General features: G+C 39.6%; 1 protein-coding gene across 1 annotated transcript; it reads left to right on the forward strand.

Annotated features, from left to right (window-relative positions):
- The first annotated feature begins 1,510 nt into the window (after positions 1-1,510).
- On the forward strand, positions 1,511-9,067 carry pafah1b2 (platelet-activating factor acetylhydrolase 1b, catalytic subunit 2). Its single transcript, XM_023287363.3, has 6 exons — positions 1,511-1,658; positions 2,061-2,142; positions 3,483-3,572; positions 4,764-4,880; positions 5,382-5,504; positions 6,738-9,067. The coding sequence occupies exons 2-6, from the start codon at positions 2,062-2,064 to the stop codon at positions 7,014-7,016; spliced, it is 690 nt and encodes a 229-aa protein (XP_023143131.1). The 5' UTR covers positions 1,511-1,658; position 2,061; the 3' UTR covers positions 7,017-9,067.
- The last annotated feature ends 1,328 nt before the right edge of the window (positions 9,068-10,395 follow it).

Below are 10,395 nucleotides of genomic sequence, written 5' to 3' on the forward strand. Positions count from 1 at the left end.
AATAGAAGACTCTCACAGATTGCCAGGCATTAAAAATGTTATGTACCAGGTGTGATTGTAAAGCTTATTGAAAAAAGAGTGCTTAAATAATTCAGTCACTTTATTTGTACAGGATTTTTTATACAAATAACATGCAGGGCAGAGTGTTTTACACAGCAAAATGAAAAAAGAAAACTATAAAAGTAGCATCTTTCGCCTTTGCTTCAGTTACTTCATAAAATATTATGTCATATATGAAGTACTCAATAAAGTCTAGGACCTGGAAAACTGAGGACACTTTATCAATTTGCAACGAGGAAACACCAAAAGCAGGATCAGTCAAAAATTCAGAATCGCAAGACAAAAACAGAAAAGCAAGTGTTCAAGACAGACAAAGTAGACTAAAATGTAGAAATAAATAGACAGTTAAAAGCCAGACTAAAAAAAAAAGAAAAAAGAAGAAGAAGAAGTAATTGTAACTACACTATAATAGCATGTGGTGTGGCCTCTCTGGGTGTGGAGTAATCTGCTCTTCATGACAGAATGAGGAACTCAGCAATCTGTGTCTGGATCTGGATTAAACTTTAACCTGTAGTTCTGAAGTGACATAAACAGCGGGGTCTTTTTCAGTCAGTTAAATTTAGACTAATTAATTTTAACCACAATGTGAAACTGAATAATAATGTTTAATTTACATCTGCTTCAGTTAAACACAACCATTTTATTACCTAAAGCTAAAAAAAGTTAAATTACACAATAATGTTTAGTTTATTGTGTTTATTTTAAACTAAACATTTCTAATTAATTTTAAAAATGTTTGAATTAAACAAAAAGGTCAAATTTAATCAGAAGACAACCATACAAATGAGTCATTTCTCTTTGTTGTTTTCTAAAGCGTATATTTTGTCATCCAAATTTGAAAAGCTACAAAAACACGAAGCTGACATCTCCTCTGTTTCCTACAGTACTGGAATGCAGCATTTCATCCAACGTGACCATGATGCATTGCGATCAGCTGAGACGGCGAGCAGGGATCAGTGATTGGTCACGACTGGAAGTTATAGATCAGGTCACACGCAAATATGCCGGAAATTCTCACTAAACTACAAGTTCCCGTCACAATTAAGTGCATCTTTACAGCTAGTGTCTGATATAAAGTCAAATTATGTAAAATAATGAAGAAAAATTCCGTTGTTTTGGATTCTGGAGTAACATAGAAGTTTTTCTACCCATGATTCTCTGCGGGACCAGCTGTTTGATGGTGTGTTCCCATAGACTGCCCTGTGGTTCCCTCTCAGTAAAACGCCCTTAAAAGCTGAGTGTCGGACACAAAAGTCTCAAAAAAACATAAAGGTATTAACGTGTAGGTTTATGAGACAGACACATAGCCAAGATAATGTTATTTATTCCCGTTATAAAACTTTAAGCTTGTTGGAATGGCTGCCTGACTAGCTGTACTCCAGCGACGTTACGGCTAGTGCTAGCATCTCGGCGCTCTTCTCCTCACATTGTCTCTGTTTGCCTTCTTGACACACCTTTTGTTGTCTCGCCGAGCTACAGGCAGCTAACGGTTGCTATCGAGCATCACCCGCGCTGACTCCCCAACAGCGGTGAACTGAAGTCGGGCAGAAGAGTTAACGGTTAGCCGAGGGAGCCGAGAAGAAGTGACACGCTGCCAGGTAGTTCCTCTCGTAAATTGTGAAGTAAATTCTCGATTTTTCCTCTAGTATTAACGCGCGGTGTGTCAAACGTGCATCAAAGTAGCAGAGATGCCGCCTTCAGTCATTAGCTTGCTAGCTAGCAGCTAACAGCAGATAAACAGTGGCCGAGCAGAGTTAATGCGATCTGCTCTGTGATCTATAAACACCCGCCTTGAAAGCGAAAGTGGCCTACATCCGTATTAGGCCAGTCTGTCTGCTCCTTAAGCTGCATCACAGCAATGCTCTCTGCTAGCTGGTGGTGATGCTTTCATCAGTGTACCTCTTCATCGACCAACCCTTCCTCTTTTTACATGTAGCTGTAATGTCTTGTACCGTTGATTGTGTAGCGTCTGTGTGAAATAGCGGTTGTGTCTCCTTCAGGATGAGTGGAGATGAACTGAACCCAGCTGCAGTGGCTCGGCCGGTGGAGGATGTTCAGGGAGATGCACGGTGGATGTCACAGGTATGCTTTGCGTTGTAAACATCCACTCTTTCTCTTTAAGCATAATCTAAATAATAGCAGAGACGCACGTTATATGTGCAAGCTGAAAGGCCTACGTTAATTCTAAAAAGCTAAAAATCAGTGCATCGGTATGGCATTAAGTGCATTTCAGTAAAACGAAACCTAACTTGACAGCAGGGTAATGCATACTTGTTAAATTACCCTCTGTATATTTCACCTCAAATGGACTATATTATCAGTCTTGGAATGGCACCGTGGGCTAAAGCTGCAGCGATCAACTGAGCTGTCAACTGTTTTAATTGTGAATAATCAGTTTGATGTAATTTTTCAAGATAAACAAACCGAATGAGCTGATTCCAGGTTCTTAAATCTGAATAATTTCTGCTTTTTTTCCTCCTCAATGAGAGTAAACGGAATATCTTTGGACTGAGGTCAAAACAAAACATTTGAAGATGTCATCAAACCATGACTAACATTTGTCGTCATTTTCTGACATTTTTAAATAACCATTAGTGACAGTCCCACTGTGAACCTGTACCTGGACAGGGCTTATTCATAATTTTTCATGCTTTCACCATCAGGTGTTTGTATATTAAGCTCACAGTGCTTGTAAGATTAAAAAAAAAAAGAGGACGGCATCCCACTGCGACTCTGAGTCTTGCCACTTAAATCTCATACATCATGAACATTCAAGCTTACTGTCATACAAGTGTGTGTCTATGCTCAAGTTATTAACATAATAACTGCTTATCCACCTTCTGTGACTTTATTCTTAGATTACGCCATTTGTTCATCTGCCCTATTTATTGTTCAAATATTCTTAATATTGTTTTTCTGACTTTAGTGATCCTCTGAAACATGGTATCTTGATGAGAGTTTTGTCTTGATATTCTCAGTGATATCAACAATTATTATATTAGATAGGGGTTGCACACATAAATGGTAACTATTTGCAAGACTTGGATTGTTTCAGTGCTGGACTTTATGTAATTTGTTTAGTTGTACCTCTTGGTAGGTCTGTGTACAAGGTTAATCCTCCAAAGCTATTAGGACTGAGACGGTCTGCTTTACTCCAAGCTCTCTATCAGATGGGACACCAGACGTGTCTTGACTGTGATGAGCTTTTGGGATTTTGTCTGACTCGGATGGCTCATGAGAATTATCCCACTGCTTTAGATTTAAAAAAAATTCTAAGGTTTTACCTCAGACTGAAAGGCCTAGTATGGGACTGATTCAGCTCTAATGTTTAAATAAATTGTAAATGCCACAATTACAATGCAACAACTGTGCACTGCATCACCTACTTTATGATCAGTTTTTTTTGTTTGCTTGTTTTGCAGCATACAAAATTTGTACAGGAGTGCAAGGACGGTGAACCAGATGTGCTTTTTGTGGGGGATTCTATGGTTCAACTAATGCAGCAGTATGAGGTGAGACAAGATCTTTACCTTTCTCTGCTTACATTGCAGCAAGTTCTTTCCTCTAAGAAAATGCTTAAAAAGCTTTACTGACCCTAAAATCTTTACACCACTGTGTTTGATATAAACACGGTGCATCCATGGAGCTCCTCATCATAGATGCTCTCTCAGCCTTGTGATCTTCCGCTGTTGTCTCTGAGTTTGCAGAAAAAGTTAGAATGAGGGCACTGCACCAGAAATTTAGCTTTTCACTGACTTTGAATTTTAAAAAAATGTATATGCTAATGTTTAATTTTATATGCATTTGCCACAAGCAATGCATGTATATTTAAACCCACAATTAAGTAATAAGTGTGGCCAAAAACAAAAAAAACCTTATGAAAACTAGCCCTAGGCTTGGTAAAATATTAAAGAATAGCCTAGTCTCATCCTAAACCTGCTGACCAAAATGATCATGTGTTGTAGGATAATGAGATAAGAATTGTGTGTCCAGAGAGGTGTTTTTTTTCATTGGTGTATTGAAGTTTAATGTCGGTATAATACTCTGGATGCACAGAATTGCATGTGTTTATCTTGTATAGAGCTGCACAATTATGGCCAAAATCATAATCCCTATTATTTAATCAATATGGAGATCAGGATTATTTATCAGAATTGCTAAGGACAAATTCCTTTGTTGCACTTTCACATTTAAACAAAACCATACGTCCACTTTTATGTAGTGATGCGTTCCTGCTTATGTACAAATCTTTGCATTATAATAAAACAAATCTTTATTTGTAGTGCATCTTCTGCAAGCAGACTACAAATATAATTGCACCTTTTAATGCATTTTATAAAATTGCTAAAACTTTTTATTCAAAACTAAATGAACAGACCAATGCTTTCACTTACTAGTCTTACAATAGTCTTGCAAGTCTTGATTACATATTGAGCAGATTTCTCTTTGTGCAGAGCTTTATAAACATTAATATCATTGATCATGATCATTTAATTGCAGAAAGCAATAATTGTTATAAAATTTTATTTTAATGAAACACAATGTATATGTGTAAAGTCTCTTGTTCATTACCAGTGTGAGTGACTTGTTTGACAGTTCTAGGAGTCACTAGTGTTGGAAATAATGTGATGAAATAAATACCAAAAATGCATTAGGGAAAGCTTGTGTAAATTCCAGATTCATGTTTTTTTTTCCCCCCACAGGTCTGGAGGGAGTTGTTCTCTCCTCTCCATGCGCTCAACTTTGGCGTTGCGGGTGACACCACCTGTAATGTGCTGTGGAGGCTGCAGAATGGAGAGCTGGAAAACATCCGTCCCAAGGTGAGACGAGCCCGCTGAGACAGTTTAGGACAAAGTAATTCCTATACGCTTTTACATCTCACACGCAGAACAACCTCTTGCTTAAATATTTTATACAAAACACCATCTGCACACACTGTTAGGCCCAGAGAGACAGATCATATACTCTGTTTGTCCTCCTTGCAAAAAACACGTGTAGCTGTCTCTGACCTCCTTATCAGGAGTTTGGCAGCAGCAGGTGGCCTGTTATGACCCCATTAGCCATATTAATGTGCATTTTTTTACAACTGTACTGGCAACAGTCTGTTGTATCACAATAACTGTGCTAATTGGTTGTTAAAATCAAGTAGACACTGTGGACAGCTTGTATTTCTTATTTGTTTACTCTGATAACGTTCCATCAGGCTTGTTGGGCCAAAATGACTAACAGTGTGTCGCTTGGATAAAATTTGCTTTGATTTCAGTTCTGCTGATTCGCTTGTGTTCAGTGAAAGTGAATAAAGTGTCTGTTCTCTTGTCCAGGTGGTGGTGTTGTGGGTAGGAACCAACAATTACGAACACACAGCAGAGCAGGTTGCAGGAGGGATTCTTGCCATCGCACAACTTCTCACCTCTCGCCTCCCAAAGGCAAAGATAGTCGTACTGGTAAGTCTTGTCTTTTGTTGCAATTTTTATTTACTTTTGGATTTGTTGTGCATGACTCCATTCAAGAGCCAGCAGCACGATCAGCTGTCTTACCCAGTTAATGTTGGTTGTTCATCGTCAACACAACAGTAATATTGGAATTGTCCTATAAAAACTATGATTTCAGATGGCTAAATGTGAAGATTTATCAATTTATGCCACAATAAAATCTGTAGTGGTATGAATGTTAAACATAAGTCGCCAGCTTTCAAGTTTCATTTTAGATTCAAAAACTGCATAATTGTATGTCTATGAAAAATATTCATGCATTTTTTGCTCTCAGGAACCATGTCTTTTACAATAATAAAATAGACCTGCTTTATCAAGAAAAATCTTTGTTTACACTGTGGCTCAGCAATAAATGTCAGCTCAATAATTCACATGATGGCACGACTTTAAAAAAGCACCACAGTGAATAGGCCATTCATTCTGTTTTCACATCATCGTCATAATCAAACAGTAGCCCTATTCTGTTGCATACGCTGTTTAGAGACCGACAGAGGAACAAGCAATGAAAGAATCAAAACATAAGCGGATTGGATATTCTCTGTGGCTTTGGAAGTTGTATCTGGATTGGATACAATTAACAGACTACAGTTGAGGAAAGGATAAGTAGGAAATGCGTTTTTGTCTTTCTGAAATGTCATCCATCTGCCTTGCAGCCTGCAGCTCACTTTACCATCTTAAACTATCAAAATATCTCTAATATCTTGCAGTTGTGGGTTTTTTTGTTTGGGTATTTGTTGTAATTGCTTGTTATCCGTATCAGTTATAGTAATAAACATGTAGATTTTCAATTAATTCTTCATTTTGTCAACCCACTTTTTATCTGTTTTTCCTCCCATTCCTCAAACACATTTCAGTTACAGATTTTTTGTTGTTATTTTGCTTTAAGCCCTGTAAGATTATTTAGTCCCGCAGATTTTTCTATAACATGATTTAGCTGCTGGTGTGTTTAAACAATGAAGAAAGTAGAATGCATCATCTGAAGCAGTGTGGAGTTTGGCTTACAAGAATGCGTGTGTCTGAGTAAGTGCGCTGAATAAGTCATTTTTATGGCAGTCTTTCTTTCTTAATACCTCCAACCAGGTTGCAGGGGATCCATTTTAAAACAACCTTTATGTGACAAGTATGTTTTAATGTTCGCCATATTAATCCCCATAAATGAGTGAGAAATGTTTTTGCTGTTCTCAGGGTTTGTTGCCTCGAGGGGAGCGACCCAACCCTCTGAGGGAGAAGAACGCTGCCGTTAACGGGTTCCTACGCTCCTGGCTGCCGCGGTTGGGCCAGGCTCAGTTCCTGGATGTGAGCGCACAGTTCGTCCACTCCGACGGAACCATTAGCGCGCAGGATATGTTCGACTTCCTCCACCTGACGTCGACAGGCTACCGCACCATGGCCAAGCCCCTCAGCGACCTGCTGCTTCAGATACTGGAGGAGACGCCGGAGGAGAGACGGGCGTCGCTGGTTTGAGGGCCGTGGCCAAGAGGCGCATTTATCCAGAGGCATGTCTCACCTGCTGCTGTGGGCGAGACCTGCCCCTGGTACCTGGAGGAGGAAGGGCTCGCTCTTTAGGGGGACGAGGTACCCTGATGTGAGGGAGCCCACTTGGGGTGTGGGATCACATTCATGAGTGGAGGGTTGGGTGTGGAGAGGTGCTGCAGAGGGAGAGAGACCTCACTACAAACATAGACACTGTGATTGCAGTAGTAAACTATTGCAAGAAGGATCCAACAAGGTCAGACTACTCTGAATCATAGACAGGTGTAATGGAATCATGTGGGACTGCAGTGGCACACAGACACACAGATTAATCTTGGCCGGTGGATAAACTGAGTGTTTCCCTCTAACACAATCAAATTTCTTCCTCTGTGTTTCAATGTCCACTACACAGTTTGCTGCACTTACAATTGACAGAACATTATCCAACATTAAACAATGTTATCACCTCTTCTACAAAAACACAAATAATCGTACAACAAATGAAACACGATGAGTCATCTGTACTGTGACATCTTTTCAATGAGCCACAAATCAAAAATATTGGGGTGCACTGCTGCAGAGGGTAGACTGCTGAAATGTACTCTATGTATAGCAAAATATCCTGCAAACAGCATATTAAATGATAGACACAAACGTACAATGATGGTGTTAGTTCACTAGTTTAGTCTTTGTGGACTATGTGATGTAATCGGTCAAACAAGGAGCACATATCCTAATCAATGTTCACTTCTGAACTCAGTGTGGAACTATCTTTTAATCAATATTAATTACATCATTACATATTTGACCTGTAAACAAGCCACACGGAGAGCAGACCAGTTTAAATCCTGTGTCAGCTCAACCTTGATGTTGCCGTTCGCTGCATGTGTCTTTTAAGGTGAGCCTCAGCTTTGTAGTACAAAAGCTTCTGTATTTAATTACACACAATCAACCTATATCATGTATTCATGCATATTCATTAGTGATGTTAATGCTGCTGAATTTAATCATCCAATAAGCTACAGGTCTTCCAAATGCGTTCAGCCACGCTGCTTAGATGCAAAGCTTCTATCCCATCCAGCAAATGTATTTACATTGTATTTGTAGAGTTATATTTTATAATTTGGGTCCAAAATAATCCAGCGACACTTGTCTAATTGTGATCTGATGGACTACTTAAATGTCATCTGTTCCCGAGCAACAGTGCACTTGACTTTTTTTTAACAGAAAAATAGAGCAAACCAGTGTTTGTCATGATAGCTACAGTCCTGCTTTCTTCTTACATTAGTTACTTATAAAGTTCCTACAGATCAATGTGCCTCAGTTGCTTTCCACACGTCACACTGAACTCTAAAACTGTGACTGGCACAGGCTCTCTCTCCCTCTCCCTCCATGGATATATTGTATTTTCTCTTAGAAGCACTTCTTTAATCGACTTCTCACCTCCTCTCTTAATTTCTCTCCCCATCGTATTTGTATTTGACTCTCACCCAGCCCTGCCGCCCTGAATCCCTCACTTCTCTACATGGTATGGATACTGAATATTTTCTAGGAATAAAGCGTAGCCACATGGTGAAGCTATACTGAACACAGCTATACAGAATATTATCACGCTAAATGCTAGAAAGCAGTCACAGGTCATGTAAAGAAAACCATTCGTCTGTGAGCTTATACTGTAGCTGTTTGTACATGGCTCAGTTCTGTTCAAATCGTGGCAGAGAGTCTCGTCGAGCATCGAGTTATCCAACATTACTGCTGTCTTAAGCTCTGCACATTTGCGTGATGTGTTAAATATGAATAGTGTATGTGTGTGTGCCTTAAGTGTTGATGAGGATGGTTGTGTACAGTATGTCTGGTACTGGACTGTGGAAGTTGGACGTATGAGTGTCCAGAAGTGACCCCAGGTGTATATAGGACATGATTGAGGAGGGGGGGGTCGTGTTTGTGGGAGTCTGTGTTTGCTGTGATACACTATTTGCACTGTTTTGGCTCGTTGTCATGTTATTGAGGTAAAGCATTCCAAATAAAAAAACATGAACTCATCATGTGTTTTCTATTTGTAGCCATTAGGAAATGATTAGTTGTCATATGAGTTAAATGGAGATCAGAAATCAGCTGCAGTAATTTGCAGCGCTGTGTGTAAGTGTTACAGTGGCCAATAGAGGGAACCATTGCATCACAAACAAAGCTCGCTGCTTGTTCCTCACCTCCTCTCTTAGCCAGACTTCCTTATTGCTTCATTAATTTGCTCTCCCCAAGTTTATCTCTCTAATGTTGTAATAATTCAACAGCACTCGCAGGCGTCGTGTAAAGACGTCCTCATCAAACAATTAGGACGTGGTGGAGTGGATGTGACGGCAGGGCGAATTGTAAAACACCCTGTAATAAACCATTTGCTCACTTTTGATGTTTCCCTCAATAGTTTTAACTGTGATCCAGAAGTTTCCCTGCTAAGAGGAAAAATCCATCTGTGCTGCAGACTGTGAAGTCTGATGTGCTGTCAGTGCATTCATTTCTGAAGTGCACATCTGAAATATGCATGCTGGATTCACAGTGGCCCCTTTGCGACCAAGCTGATTCCAGTGCTAGTTCGGAGCCAGTGCCTGACTTAGCACCAGTTCTTTGTGTTTCCACCACCTAAGCACCGCCTCCAGGTTCCAAAAACTGGTGCTTTTCAGGCACCAACTTACGGAGCCCCTCTGGTGACATGGTAAAAAAAAAAAAAAAAATTGTGGCCACAATATAGCTGTAACGTGTGCACGAAATACTAATCCGTGGCCACAAAATACTAATTTGTGTCCACGAATTAGGTACAACGTGCACACGAAATACTAATTTGTGGCCACGAAATAGGTATAATGTGCGAATTCGGTAAAGTTGGAAAGATATTCACAGATTCGGACTTCTGGCATCAATAACTCATGAGATATATGTTGTAAACACATAAACGACGCCTCTTTCAAATTGTTGTAAGCTAGACAATGTGCTACAAGGCCATGTTTTATCAAAAGTGGCTGTCTTTCCAGCTGCAGAATAACATTGGTGTCTATGAGCAGCCAGCTAGTGAACAGGGACCGTCTGCAAAATGCAAAACCGCTGCGAAGAGGGACACCACACAAATATTCAATAACTGCACTCTTATGCATTGTAGTGTCACCAAAATCACTGGAGCCATCAATTGGCTCATGTTGGTCATACAACAACTCTTTATTTGGTGCTAAATTAAAAAGAATTTTAAGGAATTTTTATTAGTAATAAAATTCAATAACTTAACTCATACACTGCAATGTCACAAAATCACTGGAGCCACCAGTTGGCTCCTACTGGTCATACTATAACGCTTGGCTTGATATTAAATATTAAAATCTGA

This window comes from Amphiprion ocellaris, chromosome 14 (assembly GCF_022539595.1).
Source record: "Amphiprion ocellaris isolate individual 3 ecotype Okinawa chromosome 14, ASM2253959v1, whole genome shotgun sequence".
NCBI lineage: Eukaryota > Metazoa > Chordata > Actinopteri > Pomacentridae > Amphiprion > Amphiprion ocellaris.

What these genes read in the sequence shown, in the direction of transcription:
- pafah1b2 (XM_023287363.3), top strand. Translation starts at nt 2,062, where the DNA reads ATGAGTGGAGATGAACTGAACCCAGCTGCAGTGGCTCGGCCGGTGGAG. An exon ending in AACTAATGCAGCAGTATGAG is followed by an intron (nt 3,573 to 4,763) that starts GTGAGACAAGAT and finishes TTCCCCCCACAG; the next exon opens with GTCTGGAGGGAGTTGTTCTC. An exon ending in AGGCAAAGATAGTCGTACTG is followed by an intron (nt 5,505 to 6,737) that starts GTAAGTCTTGTC and finishes TGCTGTTCTCAG; the next exon opens with GGTTTGTTGCCTCGAGGGGA.